This window comes from Phocoena phocoena, chromosome 7 (assembly GCF_963924675.1).
Source record: "Phocoena phocoena chromosome 7, mPhoPho1.1, whole genome shotgun sequence".
Lineage (NCBI taxonomy): Eukaryota > Metazoa > Chordata > Mammalia > Artiodactyla > Phocoenidae > Phocoena > Phocoena phocoena.
This window is the reverse complement of record NC_089225.1, coordinates 70,023,526-70,041,587: the sequence shown is the minus strand read 5'-3', so window position 1 is coordinate 70,041,587 and position 18,062 is coordinate 70,023,526. Positions and strand designations below refer to the sequence as shown.

At 36.8% G+C, this 18,062-nt stretch overlaps 1 protein-coding gene across 1 annotated transcript in view; it reads right to left on the bottom strand.

Moving 5' to 3' along the window:
* Positions 1-5,348: 5,348 nt before the first annotated feature.
* The window catches only part of COL3A1 (collagen type III alpha 1 chain), a 38,645-nt gene continuing 25,931 nt past the window's right edge, over positions 5,349-18,062 (bottom strand). Inside the window, exons 33-51 of the mRNA XM_065880457.1 lie at positions 16,614-16,667; positions 16,466-16,519; positions 15,726-15,779; positions 14,864-14,971; positions 14,343-14,396; positions 14,007-14,060; positions 13,640-13,801; positions 13,423-13,530; positions 12,361-12,468; positions 11,577-11,630; positions 11,381-11,488; positions 10,847-10,900; positions 10,358-10,465; positions 10,008-10,061; positions 9,808-9,915; positions 8,652-8,943; positions 7,857-8,044; positions 7,231-7,473; positions 5,349-6,475 (exon numbers count right to left, since the gene is read on the bottom strand). Coding sequence (XP_065736529.1) covers positions 6,329-6,475; positions 7,231-7,473; positions 7,857-8,044; positions 8,652-8,943; positions 9,808-9,915; positions 10,008-10,061; positions 10,358-10,465; positions 10,847-10,900; positions 11,381-11,488; positions 11,577-11,630; positions 12,361-12,468; positions 13,423-13,530; positions 13,640-13,801; positions 14,007-14,060; positions 14,343-14,396; positions 14,864-14,971; positions 15,726-15,779; positions 16,466-16,519; positions 16,614-16,667 — 2,112 coding nt within the window. The 3' untranslated portion in view covers positions 5,349-6,328. The remainder of the gene's footprint in view (positions 6,476-7,230; positions 7,474-7,856; positions 8,045-8,651; positions 8,944-9,807; positions 9,916-10,007; positions 10,062-10,357; positions 10,466-10,846; positions 10,901-11,380; positions 11,489-11,576; positions 11,631-12,360; positions 12,469-13,422; positions 13,531-13,639; positions 13,802-14,006; positions 14,061-14,342; positions 14,397-14,863; positions 14,972-15,725; positions 15,780-16,465; positions 16,520-16,613; positions 16,668-18,062) is intronic.

The window sequence follows — 18,062 nt, the reverse complement described above, 5'->3', positions numbered from 1 at the left end:
CCTTAGCCCTCAAAATTAAACCCTCCTTTTCTTAATCCATTAAAAACCAAGGATGCCAAATCCAACGCTTGATGATGCTTTCTCCACATAACCCCTCCCACCACAGGCACAGCATGCTGTCCTTTTCCCCTTTCCTTTGGAAATTTTGCTCCCTAATTATTTCATTCTGGAGCCAGATGATTTCATCGACCATCTGTATAAGGGTACTTTCCAAATCTACTTAACTGCCCCTGACCTAGTATTCTCCAGTCAGTCACACATTTTATCATGTTCAGCTATCCTTCCAAAGGAATCACTGTCATGGTGAACTGCCATGTAGAGAGCTGTGAGTAAGACTGGAGTTGTGTAACTTTCCGCTGAGTTCTTCTGTGTTAAATAGAAACATCTCTTGCCTGACTTCTGATGTCCTCCCCTTGCTGTCCCCATTGTCCCCTCTTAACCTAATTTTCCCAGCAACTATGTGTATACTCTGTGACTCTTTCCTCAGTCTAGTCTTTGAAAATAAATGTGTTCTGACCCCTTGCCAAGGTTCTTCAGTCTCATCCTCTTCTTCGCTAAGATGTTGATTCATCTTTCTTTCTTCCACAGTAGGTATCTCCTCATCTCCTGTAAATCTGATGCTGTTTCACTACACTTCCCTTGACCTCAAGGCTCTCCTCAAGTAACAGCCTTCCAATAGTTAAAACCTTTATATGGGTCTACATTGAGATGTAGATTAGAAAAAAAAAAAAGACAAAAACCTGTCACCTGGCTCTTCTAAGCTCTCTGGTCCAGACTATACTTCCAGCCTTATCCCTTACACCACCACATGAAATCCATGCTTCATCTGAAACTGGGGTAATATAAGTTGCCAAATATACTTCACACAGCCTTTCCTGAGGACCTCCAAGCAGACATGACAGTTCCTTCCTTGGGCCTTTCTAAGTGCCTTGGATCTCTCTAATACAACTTACTACGTTGATTCTCATGACATTGTTATTTTCTAAATTTCATGGAATCTCATTCTCCTTGAACCTCTTTGAGCACTTGGTCCTGAGGCTTGCATTTAATAATTGCTCCGTAATGTTGTGGAAATAAATAGATTTAGGTAGCCTGGATTCTTCACTGTCCTGTGAGCATGGAATAATTATCCCTGCTTCGATTTCTCCTCTTTTTTTGTTTCTTACTCTAAAGTTGCTTTCCTTTTTACCACAATTTACCAAAATTATTCCCCTTCTTTATTACACAACTCAAGTTTTATCTTCTTTTTTTTTTTTTTTTCCTTTTTTGCGGTACGCGGGCCTCTCACTGTTGTGGCCTTTGCGGTTGCTGAGCACAGGCTCCGGACGTGCAGGCTCAGCGGCCATGGCTCACGGGCCCAGCCGCTCCGTGGCACGTGGGATCTTCCCGGACCGGGGCATGAACCCGCGCCCCCCTGCATCGGCAGGCGGACTCTCAACCACTGCGCCACCAGGGAAGCCCAAGTTTTATCTTCTTAAAGACTTTTATGACAATATAATCACCACTGGCTAATTACTTTTCTCATCTACTACCTATATCTCAGATGTTTGGCCCAGCATAATTTAGCACTTAATTGTTCACCATCTGAAGGCTTTTGTACCATTTCATATGGGTTCAACTTATCTATTCTAGACAACACATTCCTAACAAGGAGTGATCATGTGTTATATTTCCCTATAGTGTTTGGCAGAGTGCTGAGTAGGAGCTTCTAGTAGAAAATGTGTTGCTCCACCCATATTCTCTCTTCAAAGCCAAAGCATCAGCTCCTGGAATATCTGTTACTGAGGACTCACAGCCATGCCCCTCATTAAAAACTTCCTTCAATCACCAAGACTGCCTTTCAGAAGGTTCTCCCACTCCACACCCCTTCCAGGTTCTGGCCCAGAGTCAATGACTGTCTGAGTCAAGGTTACACAGACCCTTCACTCTTACTGTGAATTATAACAACTCTAAAGGGCCATCTCAGTTCTAGAGCTTCTTGTAGGATTTCCCAAAGCCTCGATGTCAATTGCACGTGGGTCAGCTTCTCCTTCTGTCCAAACCTGACTTTCTCTATCTCCCGAGATGACTCCCCAGTAAATCTTCACATAAGTTGCCATAGAGTCTGTTTCCAGGGAACCCAATCTAAGACAGAGCTTAAATCTTTTTATTATTTCTCCCACCTATTTAATTATGAAATAACTCCTTTTCAAAATTGAAGCAAGTGTATCATTGCTTTTCCATCATCACTAAACTGGTGTGAAATATAGTAATCCCCATTTATAAACTTTATGGACTACATAGGGTAGCCTTTCTTCTATTAATGAATATCATGTTAGATATGGTTAAAAGATGCCAACGTCATTTTGTGTATTTTAGTGAAATTTTAAAGGGAAATAGTTTTTGAACAAGATTTAAAGAGGTAAGAAGAAAAAGGAGGAAAAATATGATCAGATAAGAATTTGTTTAAAAAAATATTGGCTATAGATGATTACCTTTTTTTCTTTATGACATTAACTCAACAAGTGATTCTTCAAAAATTTCTGAAGACCTTAGGTGTGGTAAATTGGGAAACCTAAAGATTTAGGGAGAGCTTTCATGTATGCTCCATCATATAAGATATTTTCACCAATGTTGTATCAAGCTCACTTAGTGAGTTATGATTCAATGGAGAGTTCTGCCTGAAAAGAAAATATTTTTCACAGTTTATGATTCACTTTTAAAAATAAGTACATTCCTCTAAGATAGAACTCAGACAAGTAAAATTTTAATATAAACTAGATAAAAGCACAATCACTTTGATGTTATTTCTAACTTTGGAGCCATTACTGTTATTTTTCTTTATGCTTTTCCTAATTATTAACAAAATTTTAAAAATTCTTATGGATAAAATGGTATTGTGTTAAATGAAATAAGCAGCATACAAAATTACACGTGTATTTTGTCATAATTATGTCAGCATATACAACGAAGACTTTAAGGAAGTATCCACAGATGTGAGACATGGATACTTAATTTTTCTTCCTACTTTTCTCCATTTTCCAAAAATGCTGTTATGACTGCAAAAATTTCACCCTCAAAACCTATAAAATAAATTTTATAAATGAAATATTTTTTGCTTAAATGCCAGCTTGAAGATAAAGAGAGTTGTATTCAATCTTCCATCAACAAAGAGGTGAAAAAGTGATACTATAACTGTGAATTAGAAGATTTAATTATATCATTATTTGCCATCTATAGGACATAGGAATATTGATATAACGTCACGTGACCTTACTTTTTAAAATACGCAATTAGTGGCCTTGTAATACATCAACCTTAAGCCTTATCCTCTTAATACGCTATAATTTTAAAATTTAAACAGCAAACTTTTTTTTTTTTTTTTTTTTTTTTGCGGTACGCAGGCCTCTCACTGTTGTGGCCTCTCCCGTTGCGGAGCACAGGCTCCGGACGCGCAGGCCCAGCAGCCACGGCTCACAGGCCCAGCCGTTCCGCGGCATGTGGGATCTTCCCAGACCGGGGCACGAACCCGTGTCCCCTGTATCGGCAGGCGGACTCTCAACCACTGCACCACCAGGGAAGCCCTAAACAGCAAACATTTTTTTTTTACACCTAGGTCACTACACTTTCCTGGTTTCCCTTTATTCCTACTCCAACTCCTTAGCTGCTTCATCCTCACTTCTCCAACATGTAAGTATTCAAATATCCCAGAATTCAGTACTTACACAGTTTCTCCTTTCTTTCTATACTCAATTATTTAACGATTGTATCTACTTCCATGGATATAAAAGCCGTATATATGCTGAAACTCCTAAATTTATTTTTCTAACCTGGACCTCTCTTCTGACCTCCAGATTTATACCTAACTTCCAACTCAGCACGTTTACTTAGATGATTGATAGGCATTCTACATTTAACTTGCCCCATCTTGTTAAATCTTAGAGCTCCTCAAATCTTTTACCTTGATAGTCTCCTCCATCTCAGCTATTGGCAACTTTTCTCCCAGTTGCTCAGGCCAAAACACTTGGATTCATGCAAACAACCTAAACCAACTTGGGCTGATTTAAGAAATGCAATTTATAGATTTTATTTGAAGTTCAGGGAAATGCAGAACAAGTTATAGAACCCAGGTTCATAAAATGAACAGCTATGAAGGAATGCTGACGTTCAGAGCCATCTTCAAAATCACACCCCAGAAGCAGCCTAGTGAAACCAATGAACTGGGCACTGGATGACATTTCTGGCACTACTGGCCAAGTTTCTCTGGAAACCTGGCTATTACTGCCCTCACTACAGCTATGACCACCACCATTCTCCTTACTTCTGTGCATCATTGTTGACGTAGGCAGAATAATAGCTCCCAAATGTGTCCACATCCTAAGCCCTGGATCCTGGGAATATGTTATATTACATGGCAAGGAAAGGAGGAATTAAGGTTGCAGGTGGAATTAAGGTTGCTAATCAACTAACCTGAAAATGGGGAAATTATCCTGAATTTTCTAGTTGGGGGCTGGGCTGATGTAGTTAAAAGAGTCCTTATAAATGAAAGATGAGGCAGGAGAGCCAATGTCAGAGTGATACAATGTGAGAAAGACTTGACCAAATATTGCTGGCTTTGAATATGTCTAAAATGAAACTGCAAGGAATTTAATTTCTAATGCATAATACAAATAGACTCAGATATATAGATAGATGATAGATAGATAGATAATATTTCTGAAAATATGCACAAGAAACTGCTAACATTTGTTGCCTCCAGCTTGGAGGATAAGTAGACTAAGAGTCTTGACATTTGACTGATGGAATTTTTATTTTTGAAAGTATTATTATTATTAATTATATAGAGTGAATACATTTCAAACTATAAAGTCAGGTATGCAAGACGATGCTATTTTCATTTGCAGTAACTAAAAGATTAATAACTTGTTGGTGGAGAAGGGGCTGACCCAAGAGGGAAATGAGGCAGTGTTTAGAGGTGGTAGAAAAAGCCTAAGCTTGCAATTGTTCTTAATATTAATGTCTGTTTTGCCAGACCCTGCTTACTTCCTTTTAAATTACCAGCAATTTCCTCCCACTTTGGAGACTCCCTAATTTACTGTGTTACTATTTCCAGGGATTGTGTCATATAGAAGCCCTCAGTTTTCAATATGCCCCAAGGAGTTCCACTAAATATGATCTAAAAATCTGCAAGATTCCCCATTGCACATTATCTCTGTTCCCAGCATGAGTCATGTTATCTCATATTCCTGAGAGTCATTGCATTATTAAGCCAGACATCTAGGATTCAATATGCTTTTTTTCAAGAAAAATCACTAGATTGTATACTTGCATTTTTTAAATCTATGAAAAGTTGACAAAAACCAGGAATGTTTATTATGATATTTTATTATGAGTGTCTGTAAGAAAAAAAAGATCAACAACCACATACAAGCTTACAAAGTTTAATTTCAAGACATTCTCTGTTATTGTGACAAAAGCAGCCCCAAAATTTATTTTTTGTTGTTGTTATTGACTTTTACAGGTTGCAGAGAAAGAGTTCCCGGCAGTGACACACCAGGAAATCTTTTTGACCAGAGACATGTACAGATGGTGTGCATCTGTGTTTTGAACGTAAAGCAACAATTGACCTAGAGTTTTAAAAGTGAAAGTACATTAGCACCAGAACATGTGTCTTTAAAGCCTTGCCAAATATTGGTAATCTTGACCAGCAATGACAAGAAAAAGCACCTTTAAAAGAAGTTGATATTCAAGATTAAAATAATTATGGCTTCAAAAATATTTCTTTAAATTCTTGTACTACACTCTACTCTTTTTCTTTTAACCAATATTTTAGGAACTTAATCAGTGAAATTTATAAGTTTTGGTATTTTATACAATTATTTTCATCTTCTGGGGCTTATAGAATTCATCTGTGTTTCTGACCAGGTTGAGGTAGCTGAAACAGGAAGGTCTTTTCTAATTTCATGTTTGACTATTTCAGAAGAAACGTTATCTTTTGATGGTAAGCACTGTCATTGCTCTGCAAATGGGCTAGGATTCAAAGAATGTAACACAGTGTTATTGGAAGAGTGTTGAAGTTTATTTATTATAGCACCACTGAGACATTTTGAAATTGGAATTGGTAAAAAAATAGAACAAAAAGCATTTGAACTGTATTTGGTGTAACAGCAAAAAAAAAAATAAAATAAAATTTAAAAATGTATTCTTTTTTGGTCAAATTACACTTTTTCCAAAAATTTTGGAAATAAATAACTGGAACTTGGTCACTTGTACTGGTTGACAAGATTAGAACAAGAGGAACACATATGGAGTGTGAAACCTTTTGCTGGGATTTCAGATAGAGTTTGGTTTATAAAAAGCAAACAGGGCCAACGTCCACACCAAATTCTTGATCAGGACCACCAATATCGTAGGGTGCAATATCTACAATAGGTAGTCTGACGGCCTTGCGTGTTCGATATTCGAAGACTGTTTTGCCCCATTCCCCAGTGTGTTTCTGTAAAAAAGAGCAAAAAAAAAAAAAAAAAGTAAGTGATCATGACATTACAATTACTTAGACAGTTTCTCTGTTTGACAAAGTTAAAAAAAGAATTTTGTTGAAGGGAGTTGCCAACTCGCCATGTATATTATCTTCCATACATCTGAGACCTGCTCCAGTTCAAAGTGATAATTCTCCCAGTCGATAAACCATATTGTTAACCAAAAGCTTTATAGGGCTTCAGGGTAAACCCAACAAGGAGATTGCCACAGTTCAGTCCATTCTCAGAAACCTTGGTTCTGGTCATTGTTACTAGGTATAGAGCTGGTTTACTAAGAAGTGGATAGGTCTCTCACATTGGAATCTGTTAATATTAGAAGTGAATCCTCCTTCTGTTCATGAATGATAATAACAAATGATTGATTTAAAGTTAACCTTTAAAATTAAAAAGAGATTTTAGATTGAGTCCATATGATGGCAATTATGTAGAGTGGATAGTAACTGTCTAAATTATCTGGCAAAGTTTATATCATGGATTTACATTTCAATTGCTTTCACATCAGCTGGTTTTCACCTGGAGGTTGAGAAGATATACTCATTTTTTGTGTGATTTAACCTTCCCTGGAATGGATCAGTAGATTCAATATAACTCACACCAAATGCCATCTTTTGTTCACCCTCATTATTTTTATTCCTTCTTTTCAAAGTAGCGTGATTAAATGAGAAATGCTAAGTTCATTATGATGCCTGCTTATAAAAATGCTGTTACTTACAGTGCAACCATCCTCCAGAACTGAGTAGGTGAATTTGCCATTTCCTTCAGCCTTGAATTCACCGTCATTTGAGCCCATCAGCCTCAAGGCTTTCTTCACATTCCCACTGGCATGATCCATGTATGCAATGCTATTCTTGCAGTGATATGTGATGTTCTGGGAGGCCTGGCTGGAGAGAAGTCGGAGGAATGCCAGCTGGACATCGAGGACATCTTCAGGAAGTTCAGGATTGCCATAGCTAAACTGTAATAGGGAACAAATAAGGCTGGTCAAACATTATAGCTGCAGTTATACATAAGGGATTCATGCAGTGTAGTATGGTCATTGTAATGTAAGTTGTTCACATATTTTATGTATGGCTATGTCTTTATTGCATGTATAACATACAATGCTAGAGTAAAGAAGGTCTTAAGAATTGAAGGAAAGTGGGTAACTTATGAAGAATAATTTAATCTAGTTTAGCTTTTGAGAGACAAGTTATAAAAGTAGTTACCTGAGTATATAAAAATTTTCACTTTTCTATTTATTAACTAAATTTGTTTTGTGATGAGCAAATGGGAGGAACAAAAAAGTCAGCTAAGTAGAGATGGATTAAAGTTAAAGAAAAATGGTATATCTTTTCTTACCTGAAAACCACCATCCATGGATTCTCCAAACCAAACATGTTTCTTCTCAGCAGCAGAATTTGTCCACCAGTTCTTACGTGGAACAGTCAAAGGACTGGCATTTATGCACGTTTCCCCAGTTTCCATGTTACAGTATACTTTAATAGCATCCATCTTGCAACCTTGGTTAGGATCAACCCAATATTCTCCTGAATAGTCACAAAAAGGACAATGGAATTGGTTATAATATCCAGTAATGGGATTTGGACCAAAATGATTTTGTAAGGCATTCATAATGTTGACTGCTAATGTATTTGTACTTTATGTATTTGTACTTTTATAGTGTAGCAGAATAGAGGAACTTTTAGATTGTTTCTTAATTTGAAAAAATTGATAATTAGATTTATTATAAAAATTGTTTCAATAAATAAATGTTACAATAATTAAATTACAAATTATGTCTGCATCAAATTACAAACACAGTGATATACATTGTTTATCACTCAAACAACTTTGTGATGATATGAAAAGACATGCCAAACTATAATTTGTATTAAAATTTCTATAAAACTGTCCTTAGATTTTCCTACATTTGGCATATTTTGAATTTACATTACAGTTTAAGTACACCTACAAAATTCATGTTTTCTTACTCAGAATATCAAGGAGTTTCAATTCAACTAACATTCTTTAAGTACTATCTCTGCTGTATAATATTTTCTATTCCCAGTAAAATTTTCCTTTCCCCTAAATTCTAACATAAGCAGTTTTCTTTGTTATCCTGTTGCCATGAGTGTGAAAGATTCCCCAGCATACCACTCTTGAGTTCAGGATGGCAGAATTTCAGGTCTCTGCAGTTCCGAGCAGGGTTTTTACGGGAACCATCAGGACTAAGGAGGCTTTCTATTTGTCCATTGACTGATTTGAGTGACGTCATAATCTCGTCGGTGTTGATTTTGAAATCCATTGGTTCATCTCCATAATATGGGGCAAAACCCCCAGATTTTTCACCTCCAATGCCATTGATGACAGCAGGCCCAGTACAGCATGGACCAGGGACACCAGGGGGCCCAGGAGGGCCTGGTTGTCCTGGGTGGCCTGGGGAGCCCTAGGAAGGGTAAGAACATACATCACTGAGGGGTACTTGTTTGGTATCCACTGAAAAAATATGTTGCTAGGCCCCCAAAATGCATTACAAACAATTAATATATTGTGTCATAGTAATTGTTTCAGTAAAAGTTTATTTGGGTTGTTTTGTGATCAAATATTAACCAATTTATGATAACTATAATTCATTGTTATGACAGTGTGTTCCAGTGTGTAAGAAGAATTGGTGTTGGAACACACATTTTACTCTCACATGTTTCCTTCTGTATAAATGATGTAAGCAATTCTAATGCTGACATGACAGAGGGGTTATGATCAGGGCACTTAGATTCTGATCCCAACTTTGGAATCTAACTTTGTGTTTTGGGGCTAACCACTTAATTTATTTGTGTTTTAATTGTGTAACTTGTGGGGATAATAGCTTTTCTTCTTTTTACTCCAAAAGTGTGGGATAGGAATGTTTTAGGAATGATGGTATCAGTAGAAAAACAGGAGTCATGGCAGCCGTTTGAGAAGTGGAATGTACTTTATACTTGTAAATCATTAAGATTATCATAATTGTGAGATGTCTAATATGAGATCAGTGCTGGCAGAGTTCATCTTATTAATTGGGCTATGTCTTTATTCTGATATAAGTGTTACCTCATAAACTGTAAGAAAGGTTTTTTCTCCCTGTCATTATAGTGTGATGAGAAAGTCTTCATGTGGGAGAGAATGTCTTAAAGTTATTGTTCAGGTCCTAAATTAGGTTTGGTAATTGCATCGTGTTTAACTCACTATCTCAGTTTTCAAATATTGCAAAGTGTTTCTGAAAATGTGAAAATTAAAGCAAATTAAATACACATATTTATAAGTGATGTCTTACCTCAGATCCTCTTTCGCCTCTGTTACCTCGAGGCCCTGGTGGTCCAATGGGACCAGGGTGTCCACTTGTTCCATCTTTGCCAGGGGGCCCACTGGGTCCAACAGGTCCCTAAGAAATTATCATGATATCACAATGCTAGAATATTTTCTTGCAGTGCTAACATTTTAAAATATGGACCTCCCAATATCTGTGGTACGTACTCTGGGGCCTGCAGGTCCTGGACTACCTACTGCACCTTGGTGACCAGAGGGACCCTGAAAGGAAAGGAAGGTGAATATGAGTGAAGACTTTAAAAAGGCTTAGGAAACTGTATGTTCAAGTTCAGATCAAGAAACATGGGGATCATGATAAAATATGATTTCCTTTTCCTTTAATATCCCCATTGTCTCATGCCAACTACTATTTCAAATAAGCTCTCAAATCCGTTTCTAATCTCTTTTAGCATAGACTTTCACAGATGAACAATTTTCTACCATTGGTCTCTAAGATTTGCCTATCTCATTAGTTAAAATGCATTGAGGGGATTTTCTAACAAAATGGATGCACTTACTGGGGAACCTGGGGCACCTGGGTTACCAGGGAATCCACGATGTCCTTTGATGCCATTAGCACCACGTTCGCCCGTTTCACCTTTGTCACCACGTGGGCCTTGGGGACCCTTCACAAACACATTTCGAGTTAAGGTCATATACACATACACATTGGAAAAACAAAATAGGATTTATAACAATTAAGTCCACTTTATAACATTCTACAAGCTAGAAATCCCATCAACAAACACTGCATACTTGGAACAATAAAGATTGTTCTTGTGGTTGTTTTGATCTTGGACTGAGAATTGTATGGAGCCCCAATAATTGATGTGTAATCTCATAGCCCCAAGGAACTTTTAGATCCTAAATTGCTTTCTATATCATCAAAGGAAAGTTTAAATTTGGTTCCATAGTTATGTATCTAGTCATCCCTTTTTGCTGAGCATGCCAGAAAATAGAATATTTCCTACACTGTAAAATTAGTTAAAAAAAAAAAAAAGACTTACAGGAGGACCTCTTGAGCCAACAGGACCTGGAGCACCAGAAGGACCAGCGGGGCCCTAAAATAAAAATAAACAAATGAACACGCACAGGGAAGTGTTTATTTATTGATACAGTTTTGTTTTACTTAAACGTTAATAATTTCATTGTGAGGGAATAATGAAATGTTTGCTATTATTGAAAATTAGTATTATTTTCTCCTTAAAAATCCTTTACCTGTTTATAGCTTTACCAGGGGGTCTGAATAGGAAAGCTGAGGAAACCCTGTTAATTCAAGCTTATATTGACCAAGTGGATATACACTTGGTGTGATTAATGCCATTTTGAATTTTAATAATGAATTCTTCATTGACTACTGCCAGAAATTCTCATATATCTTTATTACCACAGTTGCCTAAGGACTGACTAGCATGCAACACTGTGAAACAATTGAGAGTAGATCTTTTGGTTGGCAGATATGACATTCTATTTTCTACCTACTGAGCTCCTTATTGAGGAAGATAGATGAGTAGGGAAAGATGGAGTTCATGAGAACTCACAGTTTCTCCTCTGTCACCACTCTTTCCAGCTGCACCAACAGGGCCAGGGGGGCCTGGATGACCAGGAGCACCAGGGGGGCCAGGAGAGCCATTTTCACCACGGTCACCCTGTGGACAAGTTCACAGTTCCAAAATCAATCTGATCAGCAGCTATTGTTCTAATTACACAAACCTATTGTACGTGTGCCTGTTATACCTTGCTACCAGGAGCTCCATCTCGGCCTGGCAGACCATCTGATCCAGGGTTTCCCTGATTAAAGAAAAAACAAAGAGGAAGAAATGAAATCAAATTCTTTGGAACCATTTAAATACCATCTAAGACCTGTATTCTCAATGGGAGAAATATCATCCTAAAGAGGATAAAAATTGGTTCTTGGGAGTGAAAAATCTTAGATATGACAATGGGTGTGGCCCTGCAAGGAGTGACAATACCTAAACAGATATGCAGTATATCTATGGTACTCAAATTTCACAGGGTGAGAGAGCAATAAGTGACTAGGAAAACAAGTCTAAAAAGGAGCCTTAGGGGGAGAAATAATAAATAAAATCTTGACACACTGTAATTTAAGCTGATAACGGAAATCTACAATTTAAGGAAAGACTAATCACAGATAACATACAGTATATTTTTACCCAGAAGGAATGTTGTAAATTGGGGCTCTCCCCATCCTCAACTTTTTTCTTATTTAGCTAAATATCATATTCTTTTCCATTAATGATCATTCATTGGGTAAATACTAAAGAACATGAACATTTAAGGCTATTCTAAATTGTAATAGAAAAAATATCTATTACTAGAGAAAGAAGGAGAACTTTGAAATGCACGACCCTCAGAGAGATGTACAAAGAATGTACATCTTACCACTTTCTTGATGATTTTCTTTTATCATAGAAACTCAATGGCCCAATTTGACCCTTGCTTAAATAAATTATCAAATACTACCTGGCTTATTGTGTATTTTCGAAGAACTAGTACTTACATCTCTTCCAGGTTCACCAGCTGCACCAGCCAGACCAGGAAGACCCTGGGCTCCAGGAGGACCACGTTCTCCATTGAGACCACTAAGTCCTGGCTTCCCACTTTCACCCTGTGTACAAAAGAATAAAATAAATTTGTGTTTTAACCTAAGAAATCAATTAATATTATATTATCAGCTGTCTTTATTTCCCAATTTCTATCGAATTTGTTTCTAAAACTATCCCTGCCATAGGGGAAAAACTTTGGGGAAGCAAGCTTCTTGTCTCTTCTAACTTGTCCAATGAACCTGGATACCAAAAGCCTGAGTAATTACATTGATTATCATATTAGAATACATCCTAATATGAGGTACATAAATAGACATGGCTATTGTAAGAAAAATATAATGATGAGTCATCATGAAACTGTAGGTTTACAGTACCCATTAGAATTAGGTTATATTGAACATTTGGCTCTATTTAAAGAATATATACATTTATTGGGAATGTTCATATAAATTGACTAGACTTAAATGTTATATTGTAATTTCACTACAATCGTATATGACATTTAAAGAGGTGCTCAAAGTGAAAAAAGGTACGCCTTAATAAAATACGATTTTATTACCCTATTTGCTAAATAAATATTTAAGATGTTGAGCACTAGGATGTTATAGTAATATCAGTGAAAGAAAGTCAGGAGTATAAAATGAATTGAGTTGATGGATAATTGGTATCAGTTAAAGGCTTTCATAGGTCTATAACCTGACATTATTTCCCGCTTCAAGACTGACAGTCAGCAAACTGAAGAATGCTGACAAGTTTCCTAACAGGTAGTTGAGATGACAAGATATTTTTCTGTGATATCAATCTATTTGTTTTGATGTTCAAGGCCGGTCTATTATGTGCATTGTTTTTGTGTTCCAGAGACTTTTAATAATATGCATGCTTCCTGAAAATTTGAAAATATCAAGAATTTGCATCTAATTACAGGAAAACTTTATCATTACATACTTGCTATGTTTATGTGATGTCTGAAGACTATCAAAGGAAACAAGAGTCCAGTGAAAGATAGCTATACTCACCTTGGGGCCCTGTGGGCCGGGGCTGCCCCTAGCACCTGCCATGCCTGGTGGGCCTGCAAGACCTCGTGCTCCAGGAACCCCTATAATCCCAAGTGGGCCTGGAGCTCCCTGTTGTGACAGATAATGAAACCTTAGTTATTCTTTATGTGACTATGTTTTCCTCTGTTGGATTTGTGATTGAAAATAAAACTACTGTCAATCAATAGAGACCACTCACCGGAGGGCCCTGGGAGCCAGGTGATCCCTTCTCACCTGGTTGGCCAGCATCACCCTTTGGTCCAGACACCCCAGGGCTGCCAGGAGCACCATTATTACCAGCTGGACCTGGGGGGCCATCTTTGCCTGGAGGGCCGCTGGCTCCTGGGGGGCCTGGGTTACCCTACAAAGAAATGTTTGAAATGTGAATATTTTATAATGAACAAGTAATTTTTTCCCCTCTTTTACCTGCATTCAAATAATTTTATATGGGATTTAATACAAAGAGAAGTAGCAATGGATAAGTTTCTCACCCTATGTATATATGAATACTCTTTGGTTATATATGGTTAAATATATGGTTAAAAAATACTTTAAAAAGTTCTTACATTATTGCCAGGAGGACCAGGAAGACCACGACCACCAGGGAAGCCAGCAGCACCCTGTGAAATTATAAATATATTTTGGATGTCAAAAATCAAGGAAAACAAATAATTAACCACTAAAAACAAATATAAATTGTAAGAAATGTGGTAGGACCTGCATTCTACTCTGGGATCACTTGTGGTTTGTTTTTTCCTCTTGGAATTTACATATAACTCACATATGAATGAGTGATTATAATTTTATACTCTCTTTAGGGATCTAGTGCTTTCAAAGCAGTTTTTATACAGATTGATATTAATTAATGCTTTTCAATAATAGTTAAGAGGATCATTACTTACAGGACCACCAGGACTGCCACGTTCACCTTTGACACCTGGGGGACCAGGGGCACCCTATATGGAAGGGAGATGGAAATGGTTTATAAGAATAGCACCAAAATCAAAATTTGGGAAAAGCATTAAGCCTTTGTAAGCCTTTGTAAGTCAGTAACTCTACTTATCATGATAATCATCTTGTAATACATACAATCATTATGTTGTACCTCTTAAACTTATACAACACAATGTTATATGTCAATTATATCTCAGTAGAACTGGGGGAAAAACATTACTACAGAAATGAGAAGCTACATCAAAACAAAAACAAAAACAAAAACAAAACCAGCAACTCTATGAGGACATTAAAATAATTTGACTGAGGTCATATCTAGATTGTTGGAGTCAAGCGTCAAACTCAGAACCATATTCCTAGGAAAACTGTACCCTTGTCACCATGACAAGCTCTCTCAGCATGAAGTATTGAAGTATCGACAAATCTAAGTGCTTTCCATTAGAAGGCTTAGAGAAAGAGAAATACTTACAGAAGGCCCAGCACTTCCGGGGGGCCCTGCGATTCCAGGAGGTCCACCTTCACCTTTCTCACCAGGAGCGCCTCTTTCACCTTTACCACCAGGCTCACCGTTCTGGCCCTGCATTCAGAAACAAAAACAGCCTGTGAGCTTACATCCTTCACAATACACTGGGCTTGTCCTTATTTTCCTTCAGAAAATAGAATTCATCAGGTGGAGAGCTATTGAAATAAAATTGGAAAAGGAGAGTCTTTGAAGACATGGAAGAAACAAAGACAATGAAAATGTTTCCATGACAGGGACTTCCCTGGTGGTCCAGTGGTTAAGACTCTGAGCTTCCACTGCAGGGGGCGTGGGTTCGATCCCAGGTTGGGGAACTAAGATCCCGCATGCCCCATTATGTGCCCCCACACCGCCCAAAAAGAGTTTCTATGATAAAAGAAAATTATCAAGAAAGTGGTAAGATATACATTCTTTGTCATAAAGGAGAACCTCTCTCCGAGGATTGTGCATTTCAAAGCAATCACCAGTAAATGCATTTGAGAAAGATGGGGCTTAGAGCAAATTTTAAGTAGTACCATCTAATAATGGAAGAACCTTTCAAATTTTCAGAGTGCTTTAGGTCTAGGGGATCATGTTAGCCTCATTAACCTAGCATAAAGACAAGCCAGGTGTTTTTACCTCCATCTTTTAAACAGTAAGAATAGAGATAATGTGTAAAAAAAAAAAAAAATGGAGGTGGATAAATGAACCCCCATAAGGAATGAGTGGTTGAGATAGATTAGAATTCAGACTTGAGTTATACTTCTGCTATTTTTCAGTGAGATAGTGATTCTGGGCTGTATGATTTTTATGTTTTAATGTTCATACTTACAGGAGCACCAGGGAAGCCGGCAGGTCCTGGTGGCCCATGTTCACCTCTCTCACCCTTAATTGAAAAATATACTCATTAGTCACAGTGAAGACATCTTCCCATTGGGAGCACACGTCACCCTCTGTATCATCTTATCTTTCCTTTAAGCTAAGAAAAGATAGTGTTAGTGTGCAAAGCTAACTAATGTAGCCTAACCTCTGAAGACTTTTCCATTTCTCAATAAAATTCAAAGTAGACAACACCAGAACCATTGATTCCTTCTGCTTCTGACTGTGATATTATTTGCAAGAAAAATAATTTGAAAATTTGAAGTGTTTAAAAGACTTATTTGTATAACTTCTAAAATGTAAGGATTTAAAAAAATATGGTAAAAGTTTTGAGAAATCAATCATTAAATTAATTAATTAAAAGCATTTACTAAATATCTCTCCTGAGTCTGCAAACCCTGAAGGTAGAGAATTTTAGATCTAGAAGGAGGCTCAGGCAAAAATCCTATAGCTTTAAGAAATACTCATTTACAAATGCATATTATTTGTGCAATTTTTATATTTTTTCCAGAATTATTTAGGAAAGATGGCAAGACTTGAAATGTTAACCTTGCCTTGCATGTCATATGATGCCTAAAGACAGTATCCCATCATTGAGACTCAGGACCACAAGCAGAATTGCTAAAGAGGGAAGCACAGGTAGCTGCTGCCTGTGTGGGCTTAAAATTATGTTGAAATGTCTTAAACACTTACAGGGCCACCACGAGGACCAGCTATACCCGGAAGTCCAGGGGCACCACTTTCACCCTTAAAAAAGAGAAAAATAATTTATATTGCCCTGCATCCAAACAGCAATGACGACAAAAGACATTTTCCGTTTCTAAATAGTGTCAAGTGTTACCTTATCTCCAGGCTGACCAGCTGGGCCAGGGGGACCAATGGGACCAGTAGGACCCTAAAGAATATAGAAATATACTTTAATTTCAAAGATAAAAAGCATCATTTTCCTTATTAATCAAAGAGCATATATAAGGACATACTGTTCATCTAATAAACTAGATAATATGATTGCTTTGATAGCTTGAATGATATGCTCTTCACTCAGTGTGTAAATACTGCAGAGCTTAGTAAATATAAGATTTTATGGATTATATAATTCAGTGGCAATTTATAGATTCATTTTTTCTTTCTATTGCAGAAGATAAATAAGATGTGATATAAGATTTCACAGTCATATCTTTTAAAATTAAAGTGCCTTGCCTTATTCAATTGTATGATAATTCAAAATATTTCATTTAACTACTTAAAGTATTGTTACACATATTACAGTTTTCACATTGAAGTTTTCAAATATTAAAGTTTTACTTATATTACATAAATAAAATATTAGATTTTAAAAAAAAAGTATGATGGCTTACTCATCTAGTCTGTTAAAAGTGAAGCATTTATGAATTTGTTTAAGGCAACTACAGTAAAGATAACGTCTATCTAATGGCTTAGTTATCATGTTTATTTGCTACAGTCATATCTAGGTGTTTACTAATGTGAATAGAATTGATTGTAATGTGTTTTTTTTTTCAATTTTTATTTATAATAGTTAAATAGTTAAATAGTTATATAGATTCATGGAAGTTTGCAAAGAAATATACAGGAGAATCCTGTGCATCTTTCTCCCAGCCTCCTTCAGGATTACATCTTACACAACTATGATATAGTATCAAAACAAAGCAATTGACATTGGTACGACCCATAGAGCTTGTACAGTTCACACCAGTTATACATGCACTCATTTGTGTGTGTGTGTGTGTGTGTGTATGTAGTTCTATGACATTTTATTATGCGTAGCCTCGCATGACCACCACCACAATCAAGATATTCAAAGGTACAATCATCATAAAAGACTCCCTCATGTCACCTCTTTATAGTTACACCCATCTCTCTCTCCCCTATTCCTCAATTTTGGTAACCATAAAGCTGTTCTATATAATTACGTTATTTCACAAATGTTACATGAATGGAATCATGCAGTACGTCCTTTTGAGATTCCTTTGTCACTCAGCATGATATCCTTGGTGTTTGTATAAGTTGTTGCATGTATCAACATTTTATTGCTAAGTAATATTCGATGGTATGAATGTACCATGGAATTTCAATGTTTTTTAAAATCAAAAAGTTCCTTTATAAGCATTGAATTTTAGTGACTTATTATGACTTCAGCTTATAACATTTGTCATACTTTTGAGATTTCTTTCCATTCTTAGGTCACTGTTGAACTATTAGTGATAGAAATCAGGAATTTTAACAATCATGTCATTTGGGTCTTAATGCCCAGAAGGTGGTAAAGTATGGT